General features: G+C 37.6%; 1 protein-coding gene across 1 annotated transcript in view; it reads left to right on the top strand.

The window, feature by feature from the left end:
• The window catches only part of LOC127426707 (protoheme IX farnesyltransferase, mitochondrial-like), an 85,699-nt gene that overhangs the window by 2,310 nt on the left and 67,456 nt on the right, over positions 1-15,933 (top strand). Inside the window, exon 4 of the mRNA XM_051673666.1 lies at positions 2,148-2,272. Within this exon, the coding sequence (XP_051529626.1) occupies positions 2,148-2,272 (125 nt within the window). The remainder of the gene's footprint in view (positions 1-2,147; positions 2,273-15,933) is intronic.

Genomic DNA, 15,933 nt, shown 5'->3' with positions numbered 1-15,933 from the left:
GGAAAGAAGCAGATTAACCTGGGGGCCCTTTTACATGCAATTAAAGGGATAGTTCACCCAAAAATTTAAATTCTCTCATGATTGAATCCACCTCCTGGCTTTCCAGATGTGTATGACTTAACACAAATAAAGATTTTTAGAAGAATATTTCAGCTCTGTAGGTCCATACAATGCAAGTGAATAGGTGCCAAAATTTTGAAGCACCAAAATGCACATAAAGGGAGCATAAAAGTAATCAATATGACTCCAGTGGTTAGATCCATGTTTTCAGAAGCGATATGATAGGTCTGGGTGAGAAATCATTTTTTAAGTGATCATAAATCATACATTCACCTCCCTGCCCAGTAGGGGGCAATATGCACAAAGAATGTGATTCACCTAAAACAGAAGAAGGTGAAACTGAAGGAAAAAGGACTTAAATATTGATCTGTTTCTCACTCACACCTATATGGATTTAACCACTGGAGTTAGGGCTGCACAATTAATCGTATTTTAATCACGATCACAACTTCTGCCTCTCACGGTTAATTAAGCATAATCGTCTGCGATATTAGTGAGCTAGCAAACAGAAGGTGTCAGACAGGTAAAGTTGCATATCGTTGTTCATTTTCGTCTGTTTTCACCTTGCCTGACCAATCATGCTCTCTTCAGCAGTTCGCTACTGACCAATCACTGTTTCTCTTTCGAGCATGTGCTGAAATACAGAACCGCACCGCAGATGTTTACGAGTCTCGTTTGTGCGGCGGACAAGGATAATGATACGACGTTCTGTGCTCGATGCACATTAATTCTATCTCGTGCTTTGATAATGTATGTTTTATACAGAACAGCTGTGCTCTGAGTTCGGTTCGTGCATGTCGCTAACGTGCACCGACCGGGTTATTTTAAAGTGCTACACATTTACCATAGTTGCACATTTGCCTAATTCCAAATATATTTGGCCATAACAAGTGTGTAACAAATCTAAAGTAATCCCATGGAGCGAGGAAGAGACGAGAGCATTTCTCCATGTATGGAAGGAGCACAAAATGCCACTGTCACCTCTGCTGGTAACACACAGAAACAACACTGTCTTCATTCAAAATAAAAGGCTTGATAAAATAATTAGGCTTCCTTCAAAATAGAGACTGTATAGCAATTCTGTGCGTTCAGTTATTACAGAAATATATAACTATTAGCCTATATATTAGTGTAGGGTATGGGGATATAATAATAATAATAATAATAATTTAAAGAATGGATCTTAAAAGAGGATGCAAGTGTAAACACTAAACACTTTCTATTATCAGTAAAGAATGGGCAAAACATGCTTTAATTTTGCTCAAAAGGAATCATTTACTAGTTTGCAGTTCTAACAACTTATTTAAAATGCGAGCTACTGTTTAATGTAATTTTATGTTTTTTGTTCTTTTAGAATCAAGATCTAAGCAGTGGCTACAGTATTTATTTATTTATTTTTTGTTCAAATTGTGCAGCCCTGTAATTAAAACAAAGATTTCAGATAACAGAATAATCGTGATTAATTAGTGCGATTAAAATCTTGAGCAAAATAATCGTGATTATCATTTTCACCATTATCGTGCAGCTCTAACTGGAGTCGTCTGGAGTACTTTTATCTTGCTCTTATGTGGATTTTGGAGCTTCAAAATTTTGACACCCATTCACTTACAATGTTTGGACCTACAGAGCTGAGATATTCTTCTAAAAATCTTTGTTTGTGTTCAGCAGATGAAAGAAAGTCATAAACATCTGGGATGGCATGAGGGTGAGTTAATAATGAGAGAATTTTCATTTTTGGGTGAACTATCCCTTTAAAGTGAAAGAGGCAGGACTTTGTAAAGGAAAAAAAAAAAGGAAAAAACAAGGTCCAATATCTGATGATTTTTGGATTCTCATTTAAATTTGTCTTTTTTTTTTTTTTTTTGCTTTTAGCTGCAAGGGAAACTGAAAAGTTTCCATCTTTTTCTATGTGAAATGCTGCCAAACTTCTAACAAGAAAACAAGACAATATTCTCACCAATGCATTGCATTTTCTGCTTCTAAGACTCATTCATTCATTTTTGTCATTTAAGTTAAAGTATCTCAAGGAACTGTTTCAGCTCAATCAATAAACCGTTTTATAACATCACCCTCTTTTTCGACTGCAGCTCTTGTAGTTACTACGGCAGCTGCTGGCTTTGCCATGGCTCCAGTGGCCTTTGACCCCGTCACTTTTATGATGGCTTCAGTCGGAACGGGTCTCTCTTCCTGTACAGCCAATTCCATCAATCAGGTCAGTCACCCCAAGTAACTTCATAAAATAACATCACACTCAGTACAATGTAACTGAACCAAACACATCAAATGAGCCAGACAGTCTGACACCCAGCTGGATCAGGCCAGCCAATGTGAGACCACTTCATTTTCTGTGAGTTTATGAATGATTTTTAAAGTGCACATGCACATGTCTGATGGTGTGTGTCTTCAGATCTGAAGTTAATTTTACATATCGATGCAGTGACTAGTGATAAACCGAGAAATCTGCCTGATTGATTAATTCCACAATATATGTTTATTTTGAGATGATCTGCCTATGTCAGTTCCAAAATCTACCGAAAACCTTGTCAATTGATGAGTGTGTAATTGATATCTTTTCATTTCATTTTAGAATTGGCACTAGATATGAGTATCGTTTCGGCCAATGTAAAACCCATATGGGTCGACCACTAGCAGTGATGTTTATAATTATAGTGAAACAAATGTACTTGTAGCTTTTAACTTGGTTTATAATCACTATAAAAATCAAATTTAGACATGCCATTTAAAAATTAGATGACCACAGAGTTGACGATATAAGTAATGTTACAGTACCACAGCAGACAACTCAAATCCAATTGCAGGCAATTAGAAGTCCATTACCCGCTAGTTTTTTTCTTAACCTTGACTCTGCAAGTGCATTCCAGCCAGAGTAATTGCCTACTTGACGGTCTGTTGATTTTTCTATTGTTTTGTTTGTGCACAGCTAGATGGATGAAGTCTCATTGCACTGTTGGCTTGACTTCAGTGAGTCCTGTAAATGCCCAGCAGAGTTCCATTGTGCATTGCATAAATGCGGACACAAACACTCGATAAGGGCTCTCACAGTGCACTTTGTCATTCTTCAAGAGAGGGAAAAGAAATCAGTGCTTTAGTGAGCCAATTGTAAGACGCATTTGGAGTCTTTTGCATTCCACTCCTGCTGTGTATCTAAAAAATACATTAGGGCAGATTTGCTCTTAATGTTTTTCAGATGAAAGATTTGCCAAGCCAGAGAAAAAACAGAGCAAGAGATGTACATTGTGTACATTCTGGTTTACTCTAGCCATAATCAGACTTTTACTCAAAGCGGAGTTTGCTTTTTACAAAATCATTCTTCGTGACTCTAGAACATTATCCAAATGGATGGCAGTTATGGCTGCAACGTCTTGAACTCCATCAAAACGCAGGTGTGGCCTGTAATTTGGAGAAGGTCATGATAACACCACTGGTTCAAGCCCTGATGGGTGTGAGCTCACCTGATGACCTGTTTTTAAAAGTCAGCCACCCTCATTTTGACCCTAAATGGTGTTTCTGCAATGCAACTACTCAATTCTGTGTTGTTAGTCTTTTACTTGACAGTGCAGGGCTCAACGTTAAGGATTTTTTCTACTGGCCCGGTTGGGCCAGTGCTTCAAATTTTTACTGGTCCTGCCAAAATTTTCACTGGCCCCATCACAAAAATTATAAATAGCTGTTTTTACCATCATGGCTTTAAAAATGTTTCCAAAGATAATTATTTTTTACATATATTATGTTTTTAAGACAATGTCCCCCCAAACTGAATCACATTTATAATTTGCAAGATATTATTTATGCCTTATGTAATCCCATATAAGCGCTTCATACATCGTATTAACCTCAGCCGTCCTGCCATTTACACATGAGTTTTTAAGTGAAGAGTTCTGTTGTGCAGATGATGGGTTTTCGGTCACCCGTTTAGTCATGCTGTCATGCAACGTTTGGCCATGTGTAGTGTATTCACACACAGGATCAAAGATTTATTCATTGAGTTAAAGATTTGATTATTGGCTGATTGTAACATATGAATCCCTGAGAAGTGACTTGCTACCAAAACGGTTGTGACGTGTAATATACATTAGGGAGATATTAGGCCTAATCTGTGAATTAAGAATGTGTATATAACATGAAATCAGACAACCCAAAGACCAACACTGTCTGGTGCACAAAGCACAAAAACAAAAATACCTGTACGCTCCAGAAATGAGACATGTAACTGGTGTTTCATGAGGGTGATATGAAGTAGACTGTTTTGAATATTCATCTTCACCCTGCAGCTAAACAGCTTTGATAATAATAGCCTGATAGCCATAGTGATCTTGCTTCTTTTCATATCAAACGCCATTATAATGTCGAATTAATGTTTACGTTTTGAAACTAACCTAATTAAATCTATACTTAGATTTTGGATACTGAGCAGCTCGTGATATCCAGGCGCGTGTATAACTGGGGTTTAACAAAGTTTATTACGTTTCATTCGCCGCATCATTTCTAAAGAATTTTTTTCTTTTGCAGTGGGATAAAACTAGCGCTCTGTCCCTTTACGAGAGCACATGCATTTTAAACAATCTACGCTGCACGGTGAGTGATGATGATGAGACATATGCATGGAGAGACATGGATTTTCAGTCCTATAGAAAGAAACTGTTGATTTCTTGTGTTCCAATGTGTGGATTACTGCTTTTCAGCAACATGTAAAAATGAAAAATGTGGGGATTTCGAGCACTGTGAACACGGAATGTGCGGGGATATTAAAAATGTTGCACAAGACGTGCAATCCTGCTACGAAATTCATTAAGTGTTTTTTTTTTTTTTTTTTTCAATATTTTCTACACATTGGTAATAGCTGCTGCTAAGACAATTGGAAAAGAGCGAGGACAGTGCTAGGAGAGTGCGCTCTGTGTCTGCACACGACTGTGTCTTGGCACGTCCAGTATATTATGCGCTTGCGCATCTTTGTGAGCTAAATAGAATTGCGCTTGCTCGTCGGTTAGAATACTTGGTTTGCTCTGTGTAATTGTTGTGCTCTCTCGCTTGTTGTTTTCATGCACTAATGTTATAAATGCAGCACTGGCCCGATCAGGCAAGTGACAGTTCTAGCAACTGGCCCGAATCTCTCTCACACTGGCCCCGGGCCATCGGGCAGTCCTTATTGTCAAGCCCTGCAGTGTTTTGCATTGGTGGCCTTTCATATTGATTGCCTAGATGGTATGGAAATGAACAAGCAAATATTTGCCTTACAGGTTGGGCATGAATAACATCAACCATTCAGATTTTTTCCATTGCCTTATTGCTAACTTATTTCTGTGATATACCAACATTTCATAGATGTGTGAATTTCTAAGAAACAGGGAAAGCCTGACATATTATTGAGTAGATTTTAGTGCTAAAAGGCCCGAGATACAAAGACGGTGCAAAGACGGTGTTCTGCTTTTTGCCAGAGGCCTGGTTGTTCATAATCTGCTAGTGGCTCTCTGATTTGAAGAGTCAAATGTTATATTCACCAACTCAGTCTGAAAGACCTAATGCCCGACAGATGAATTTTGCGATTTGCAACTGCGAAATGTAAACACTTGATAGAACGTAATTTTTCTGTTACTTAGAAATCAAGACTAAAATAACAATGGCATAAAATCACACTGAAATAGCAGCTCATGTTGAACAGGGTGTGCACAAACAACAAACCATCAAGCCATATGCCATATTTGCATTGATACTGCACTCACCGAGCATGTCATTAGGAACCCTATGGTCCTAATAAAGTGCCCAACATGGTCTTCTGCTGTTGTAGTATCCACCTTAAGGTTTGACATGTTGTGCATTCTGAGATGCTATTCTTAGGGCTCCAGACTAAAAAAATTACTTAGGAGCCATTGGCTTCTTAACTGAAACATTAAGGAGCCAAATGGCTGTTTTTAGTCACCAAATCATATAATTGCTTGATTTAGATTAAATCTGTTCAGCTGTTCAGAAACAAGATAGAAAGTGTAAGAAAAGGAAGACAGCTGATAACCCATTAATCTGAGGTTTAATAAACAGTATACAGTATATAGTTGAGAAGTTAAGTTTGCATTCCCTTTTGTCTCATCAATGTTCACACCCCTTTTGTAATTTATATAAATATATGAGATACATTTTTTTTTTGTAATTTAGTACTGCCGTTCAGAATGCACATAAGCAAATAATTACATAAAGCATAGTATGCATATAGTAGTGTGCTGCCTTCTTGAGCATCAATGAATGTTTGCACCTTGTTTAATAGTTGTGTATGTGTCCCTCAATTGTCCTATATATATAAAGTGGTGCAGGACTTTTAATTATAAAGAAGCCTGAAATACACATGGGACTCCTATTTTGAAATGTCTGCGCTCCCAGTTGTGAACACACTGATGGATGATTAGCTGAGATAGTGACTCTGATTGAAACTGCTAACCTGAGCTCCTGAGTTCACACCCTCAGTTCTTTTCGTGTGATGCATGAAAAAGACCCAGTTCAAAAGAGTCATTTGGTGACGACTCTCTCGCGCTTGGTTTGTTGTTGCGTGCCGTGTAGCAAGTTCATCACAACAGAACAGGTGAAAAGCGATGCAAAACACACTGGTGCGCACTTTCAAGATGTATTCAATAACTCACAAGATCTGACGAAACCGCATATGAACACACATGACTGTTGCCAACGGGGATTAGATTTTAAATTATTGTCACAATCAATTATTTTTAGTTGCATTTGTGACCATTTTAGTCACAGTCTGGAGCCCTGTATTCTGCTCACTACAGTTGTACAGAGCGGTTATCTGAGTTACCGTAGCCTTTCTGTCAGCTCGAACCAGTTTGGCCATTTTTGTTTTGTTTTTTGGCACCATTCTGAGTAAACTCTAGAGACTGTTGTAAGTGAAAATCCTAGGAGATAGCAGTTGCAGAAATACTCAAACCTGCCCATCTGGCACCAAAAATCCAGGGATGAAATCACTGATATCAAAATGTTTTCCCCATTCTGATGGTTTGTGAACATTAACTGAAACTTCTGACCTGTATCTGCATGATTTTATGTAGTGCACTGCTACCACACAATTAGCTGATTAGATAATCGCATGAATACTGTAAGTAGGTGTAGAGGTCTTCCTAATAAAGTGCTCTGTGAGTGTAAATTAGTAGTTGATTTAAATTTGAGATTAAAGAAAAAAGGTCCAAGGAATTGTACAGTGAAGAAGCCAACACATTTTTCTTAAGTCATTTTTCAGATTATTAACCCAAAGATGAGGGAAATGCTGATTACGTTGTAATTGACATCTCTGCGCAGCTCAAAATCTGGGCTCACCTGGGCTTTAAGAGCTTTTAAACAATGAAATGAATACAAGAGATTGAGGTAATGGCTGAATATGCTTCGAGTGTGGGCAGACAGATGGGCCCTCTGTAAATTTGTTGCGTTTGATGTGCTGTCTTTGAAGTTCTAATTGAGCAGAAACAGTGAGGATGAATGGAGTACTAAAAACAGGCCTTTCAATCACGAGTGGTCTTTTACATGCCTAAAAAAGGATTGGCTTTATTTAAATCAGTTTGAGCAAATTACTTTTGTACACAAAAGTATTTAAGTGGGACTTTGTATTTCTGATATACATGTATATGTTAGTTTGCTTAACTCCGAGTCCGTACTGTCTAGATGGCCCTGCGACTTCCACAAGCATTTCTGGAGGTTCAGCCTGAGACTAACAGGTTTTCTGTAACTCCAGAGGACAATTAATCCATAGGCTGTGGAGCTTGCTTTCTTGTGGCGAGCGCTTGGCATTTGCAGGGGCTCTTCACTCGACATGTTACAGTATGGAAAGAGACTATGTATGGCCTTCTGTCTCCCTGCGGCCAAAATGTTTTTCTGATAGTTTTCGTTCAGTGTATGCATACACACTCAGACATGTACAACTTTGTAACTGTAGTAGCATGTCCTATTATTCTGAGGTCATGACTAGAGAAAGTGAAAGTATCGTGGGTCATGTCAGGCAATTTGTAAGGGTATCAATACAGATTGCCTGTTTTGATTCGATTCCGATTCACAAGCTTTCTGTTCCGATTTTGATACGATTTGATTTGATTCTGATTCATTTGGGTGTATTACAGTTTGTGATGTCCCTTTTGCTTACATATGAAAGACATTTTCTCTCAGCTAATGCTTAAAGTTACACCATTACTTCTAAATTGGTACTTTATGGAACTATTTATTTCATATATTAACAGGGCCCAAACTATGCAATTCAGTTGCAATATGCAAATGTAAAAGCTGTAGGCTAATAATCAACATAACCAAAACCGAAGTAATCTTCAAAGTAAAAGTAAAAGATCGATCTTGGGATTTTAAGAATACATATCATGATTGTTTTAAATGAAGATTGCGATTAATTGGAAAACCAATATTTTTACCTTGCCCTTCATTCCCCCCCCCCCCCAATAATGATTGCAGAGTGTTATTGACTTTTTTTTTTTTTTTACATTTATAATTTTGTTTCTCTTAACTATTTTCCATCGTTTCTGTAAATTATACAGGGAACTTCTAACTTGGTACATTACAAAATATTAAGTGAAATATTAACAGCATTTCCCAAATTATGAGTTTAAAATGCAATATATTTTACATATATTACAATCAACAAACTGAAGTAAACTTAAAAGTAAAAGATTGATCTTGAAATTTTAAGAATCAGTATTACAATTATTCAAGTTAAGATTTGTGATTAATTGTAAAATTAATATTTTTACACAGCCCTACATTTTATATATGTTTTTCCGCTAAACATGCACTTATTATGATAGCAAAGTTTCTTTTATTTAAATTTTTTGTTATAATTTTGTTTTCACATTTCCATGTTTTCTGTGACCCTTAGAATTAGGCCTTTCGCGATTATTATTTAATCGCAGTTATTTAATCTAACCGCGGTTATTTGAGATGACCGCGATTATTGTGCGCTTCAAGTTCCAATCACATTTAATGCCCAAATAAGGGAATTTTAAACGATTATAAATGCCATGAACAGTGCGTTTATGTGTCATTCAGTTGACTCCTGTCCGGAAGAGTGTCTGGAAATGCTTCTCAAATGCTCAGATGCACGCGCCATCAGCAGAGGCTTGCACCAAACTTCTGCAAAAATATAAACGTACAAAGGTAAACGTTGATAGTTAAGGCAAAGCGATCCTGGTCAAAGTGGGTTCATTCACACATTGTTAATGACACAGTGACACAGAGGAAGTGACGCACGCTTACTCTATTTCTGTGGAGTGATAAAATGATGAAATTAAATCTCAAAGGTTTGGCTCGTGGGTTTCATCAAAGAGCATTAAAATAACTTTAATTATGGGGCCTGGGTAGCTCAGCGAGTAAAGATGCTGACTACCATCCCTGGAGTCACGAGTTCGAATCCAGTGCGTGCTGATTGACTCCAGTCAGGTCTCCTAAGCAAACAAATTGTCCCGGTTGCTAGGGAGGGTAGAGTCACATGGGGTAACCTCCTCGTGGTCGCTATAATGTGGTTCTCGCTCTCAGTGGGGCGCGTGGTGAGTGGTGCGTGGATGCCGCGGAGAATAGCGTGAAGCCTCCACACGCGCTATGTCTCCCAGTTTTTTTTTCTGAGGTCTTGGCTGATTTCTTTTGATTTAAACTATATGCAAAGAGGCACTGAGTTTGAAGGTAGGCCTTAAAATACATCCACAGGTACACCTCCAATTCAGTACACCTCCTATCAGAAAATAATTGTCTAAAGGCTTGACATCATTTTATGGAATTTTCCAAGCTGCTTAAAGGCACAGTTAACTTAGTGTATGTAAACTTCTGACCCACTGGAATTGTGATATAGTCAATTAAAAGTGAAACAATCTGTATGTAAACAATTATTATATATAACAAATAATTTGTGTCATGCACGAAGTACATGTCCTAAACGTCTTGCCAAAACTATAGTTTGCTAATAATAAATCTTTGGAGTAGTTAAACAAATAGTTTTAATGAGTTCAACCTAACTGTATGTAAACCTCTGACTGTGTTTGCATATAGTATATATAAATATATACACACACACACACCGATCAGCCACAATATTAAAACCACCTGCCTAATATCGTGTAGGTCCCCCTCGTGCCGCCAAAACAGCACCAACCCGCATCTCAGAATAGCATTCTGAGATGCTATTCTTCTTATCAAAATTGTACAGAGCAGTTATCTGAGTTACTGTAGACTTTGTCAGTCCAACCCATTTGGCCATTCTCTGTTGACCTCTCTCATCAACAAGACATTTCTGTCTACAGAACTGCTGCTCACTGGATGTTTTTGGTTTTTGGCACCATTCGGAGTAAATTCTAGAGACTTGTGTGTGAAAATCCCAGGAGTCCCATGTGTATTTAGGGCTTCTTTATAATTAAAATCCCGTATTGTGTACCACCTTTTTTTATTGATTATATTATTGATTGGGATTGAAGTAGCACAATAAACTGCATCTGAGATTTCCTTAAATTTGCACTCTTGTAGTCTCTGTGTCTGGGCCATCTGGTAACAGTAAAAGACTAAGGCAATATTGTAAAACAATTTATATATATATGAGATCAAGCTTTTGACACTTTTCACAACTATTACACAAGGTGCAGACATTCATTGATGATCAAGAAGACAACAAACTACTATATGTAATTATCTGTAATGTAGATTGTGAAGAGCAGTATTAAAAAAAATCTTTTATCTCTTATATTTGTATAAATTATGAAAAGGGTGTGAACATGAGACAAAAGGAAATGCAAACTTATCTTCTCAACTATATACTGTATACTGTTTATTAAACCTCAGATTAATGGGTTATCAGCTGTCTTCCTTATGCTTTCTATCTTGTTTCTGAACAGCTGAACAGATTTAATCTAAATCAAGCAATTATATGATTTGATGACTAAAAACAGCCATTTTTTTAGTCTGGAGTCCTGCATGAGGGGGACCTACACAATTATAGGCAGGTGGTTTTAATGTTGTGGTTGATTGGTGTTTGTGTGTGTGTGTGTGTGTGTGTGTGTGTGTGTGTGTGTGTATGTATATATATATATATTAATTACAGTGTAAATGTAAAATTGACCAAAACTAAAGCTGACCATATTTTAATGTCATTCATATAGTTTTAAAGCCTTGAGTGGAAATCCCAGTTGTATTATTTGATTTATATATTTAAAGTAAAATATGTAAAAATTACTTCTTAAGATGTATGAAGCACACTTGCGCCTTAAGAGATATGACAATTTATATGACAATTAATCGTGAAAGCCCTAAAGGGACAATTAATCGTCATAGCCTTCAAACAATTAATCGTCATAATTGCAATTATTAGTCTGACAGTTAATCGTCAGCCAAAAATCGTGACAGCCCTACTTTGAATTAAGTGGGCTGCTTTTTGCTGCTGTGCACTTTTGTGGTGAAATGTGGATAATCCTATTTAAAAGTTTCTTATGTCATACAATTTAATGATAACAGCACAAGCTTAGTTTTTGTCCGGGGAGGAAGTTTTGAAATTAGAAAGTTTCAGTATGTTTTCATATTATTATTATTTTAAGATCTTGGAAACTTTGATTCCTCCTGAAGAAATGAAGAAATGTTTTTATTATTCTGAATGTATTAGTTTTATTTAAAGAACGCAGGTCCTGTAGCTCAACTAACATAACGTAGCCATGGGTTCGATTCCCAGTATCATCCATAATAAAAAAGTGTATCTTTAAACGCACGTCGGTTGCTTTTGGATAAAAGTGAAAAGATAAAAAATGTAAAGTTAATGTATTTGTGATTTTATTGTTTAAATTGTAAGTACATTGTTTTAAAATGTTTTTTAAAACATATAAAATGTTTTTAAATGTTGTTCCAAGCCTGTACAACTTGTGTTAAGCAGAATGTAAATGACTGACAGCCTCATTCACCAGTCACTTTCATTGCATCTTTTGTTTTCATACAATGAAATTGAATGGAGACTTACATTAGGCACATGAAGCCTAACACCTTCTTTTGTGTTCCACGGAAGAAAGTCATACGGTTTTGGAATGACATGAGGTTCAGTAAATGATAAGAGATTTAGTTTTAGAAGAAACTACCCATTTAAGCCATTAAAGTGCCATCTTTTGCGAAGATCATAATTTTGTTACTAAAATAGAGGGTTGAACAACACCGAAGTCACAAGCCATATGGTCGCCGTAGTAACTCTCTGATCTCATTTTCTCAGTTCTGACTCATCTTGTGTAATGTGACAGCTCTTGGGCACACCCATACCTGTCGGGAAGTGATCCCCACTTTTAACTCATCCTTTTGGTTTTTATAACTCCAGAGAAGAAAATAAAAGAAGAGAACAACATCCTTAGATGTGGTGCCAGTTTTTTTCTTCTTTTTTTTTTTCTTTTTAAAACATCATGTGTGCGGTTTGCCATGATAAAAGTTGAAGATTCAAGCTTTTTAAGCTTGAAGAGTCCACTTAACACAACGACAGACAAATCAAAGTAAAGGTGGATCCCACTTGAGCTTTGCGCTCTGCAGATTGAACATCAAACACTAAGCAGACAATTTTGGGAATCTCAGGAGCCAGTCAAGTTTGTCTCTGTTGGTGTTTACTTGTGATGAGATTTACCTTGAAGCAAAGAAAAGAGAGAGACAGGCCTGGGAATCAGATGCTGTAGCCTTTAGTCTTTGTGTCCTTTGAGTATTTCCTGAGGTCACATTGCAATTTTGTGGCTTCTTATTTCAAAGTAACCTTGTTTGGAAACCGTCAGGAATACTGTAAAAACCCAGAGTCCCCAAACAATGGCTAGCCAAAGCTGATACTGCATTCCGCTGAGGGATAAAATGCTCAGTTCTGTCTTGATATGTCACATAGAGCTACATATTTTGTGACTTTTCGATTTAAGGCCTTTCAATACAGTTTAGTTTTGATCAATGGCAGATGCGGGAGTGTTCGAAGAAGCGCGCGATCCGCCGAGAATCTCCCACGCAAGTGATGCACTCTTCTCTATCCCACTGCTGTATACTGGAGCACGCAAGTGCGCGCGTCAACCAGGCTTCCATCGATATGCGAGCTCCAGTAACAGGATAGCGCAAAGCAGATCACATGCACGATTAAACTGAGCTTCCCTCGATAGCATGGCACATAACAAACCCCATGTGACCCATTTGAATTCTGCATGTCAAATTTTTTATTTTAAAGCGCTATGGAGCAATCCAACCATTTTTTGGGGGGGAATTTTTCCCCTTTTTCACCCGATTTGGAATGCCCAATTCCCAGTGCGCTTTTAAGTCATCGTGGTCGCGTAGTGATTCGCCTCAATCCGGGTGGCGGAGGATGAATCCCAGTTGCCTCCGTGTCTGAGACCATCAGCCCGTGCATCTTATCACGTGGCTTGTTGAGCGCGTTGCCACGGAGACATAACGTATGTGGAGGCTTCACGCCATCCACTGCGGCATCCGCGCTCAACTCACCACGCGCCCCACCCAGAACGAACCACATTATAGCGACCACGAGGAGGTTACCCTATGTGACTCTACCCTCCCTAGCAACCGGGCCAATTTGGTTGCTTAGGAGACCTGGCTGGAGTCACTCAGCAACTAGCGAACTGCAGGGGTGGTAGCCAGCGTCTTTTACCACTGAGCTACCCAGGCCCCCCAATTCAACCATTTCTAATGGCAAGACAGAAATGACATCTGAACAGCACTGACGAGGGAAAGAGAAAACACCTGCCCTGATTCCTATAATCAAAATTATTTCTAAATCATTTAAATTCTGATTAAAGAAAAGCAATATCTGTAATGGAGTAGGAAACAATTTTTTTTTTTTACTACAGAAGAACAGTCCCAAATCAGTAAAGTGGTTTACTGATGAATATTATAACGAGCCCTAAGGTGTGATATTCGTTTAATTTTTTCACAGCACCTTGAAGTACAAAAAATTCTTTCTTTCTAGATGCTCAGATGATCAAAAATAAATAATATTCATTTCAAACATGCAACATGAAATGCAACAACATATCTTAAATATAAATTGCAATTATATAAAAAACAAAACAAAAAATATGTATTGTGATGAATGTGTACGTCAGCCACAACTGAATACCATTTTTGACCCAGGAAAAACCCTGAAGAAACCTCAAACAGGCCCCCATCTGAAATTATCTGGACAAACAGATAGTCCTGCCCCAAGCTTATGCCATTGTTTGGGCCAATGTTTCTATTTCTGGCTGTTCAAACAGATTGGATCTCTGTTTGGTGTCACTGTTGGTGCCAAAATTACACTTATTTTAGTTAAAAGAATGCTATTTTACATATTTCATTGTATTTGAATTGAACACTAACCCACCATGACAAGTCTGACTAAACCATGTCTCAGTCTGCTGTTGTGATTATGTTTTTTTTTAGGGTCAACCGAAATGGAGCTCTCCATGGGTGTTCTGTTGATTACTTTTAAAACTTTATCCTTAATTCTGCTTAATGAGATAACTGGGTCAATTTGATCAGTGGATTTTTCCAAGCTAATGGTTGAAAATCAAGAGTCTGGTTAAAAAAAAAAACTTTTTTGCGCAGCCTCTTGCCAACAAGAACAACAATCACATTTTGTGTGTTGCCTCCTTTATTTCACCAGGTACGAAATGCCCTGTGTTGTTGTTGTAAATGCTGTCCTGGTATTCCAGGGGTGGTTTTGTGTCATGTCTCATGTTAAGATAGAAAGGCGTGTGTTCTCTTTTGTTTGTGCAGTGGTCTACTGCAGTGGGCCATCTGAGGATGGCGCTCACATGAGACCATCAACAAGGTCTATTGAGTCGAAGCAAAACACATCTAAACCATTTCTCTATGCCTTTATTTGCTGCCTGTTTCTTTCAGGGATGTGCAAAATGACATATTTTCAAAATTGACTAGTCAAGTTGCCTGAACAATACATCAACACCACTAGTCAGTCTTAAGGGGTCTTGAGACACATTTTTGAAAGTTAGAACTATGTTTAACTTGACAAGTCATCTTAAAAAATGCAATACACTTTGTGTTGGATGCTGAAACGTCTGTTTGAATGTTTACGTAGACTGATAATTGATTATATTATTATATATATTGATCAAAAAAAAAAAAACAATTTCTGTGATTAATCGCAATTAAATTATGGTACATGCTACATTACAACAAACATTAAAAAAATCCTCAAATATGTTTACCTCATACTTTGTCTCAAAGAACTTGCAATAAATTGGTTAGTCATCATATATTTTAATTATTTAAAGGTGCAATATGTAACAGTTTTCATGAAATATTTGCCTTTTTTTGCCAATGTGTGAACGGCTTGTAACGCAACTTAAAAAATGAGCCCTTCCTAGGTTGCCTATTAAAGCCTGTAGACTCATTTTCATGTGAAGGGAGCGGGTCGCTTTTTTCGGGAAAATCCAAATTATGTGACGTTTATTCGCGCTCCCGAGAGCCTTGCCTCAGTGCTTCTCTTCCGCTATTCAACGGTGACAACAAACTGCAACACCAGGTAACGTTATCTTAGAGCTGGAATCCAGCAAACGTCTGGCTTCCAGCACAACACCGACTCCTACACAAACTCAGAGTTAGCCAAAAAAAAACATTTATCTACTGAATCCCATCTGGCTAATGTGAACCAAGAACGTGATCGTGGTCGAGCGAAAACTAGAGTGAACATCAGCAGGGCATTTGATTCCTGGAGAGACCTTCATTCGGTTTTGGGTAGGGATGTACCGATCAGGATTTTTCATGGCCGATTCCGATTGCTGATTTTTTTAGAAGCAAATGGGCCGATTCTGATACCGATTGCCGATTTTTATTTATTTATTTATTTTTTTTATTTATTTAAGCAACGGACAAGAA

This window comes from Myxocyprinus asiaticus, chromosome 36, assembly GCF_019703515.2.
Source record: "Myxocyprinus asiaticus isolate MX2 ecotype Aquarium Trade chromosome 36, UBuf_Myxa_2, whole genome shotgun sequence".
Taxonomy (NCBI): domain Eukaryota; kingdom Metazoa; phylum Chordata; class Actinopteri; order Cypriniformes; family Catostomidae; genus Myxocyprinus; species Myxocyprinus asiaticus.
The sequence above is the reverse complement of the archived record's forward strand: the minus strand, read 5'-3'. Positions and strand labels throughout refer to the sequence as shown.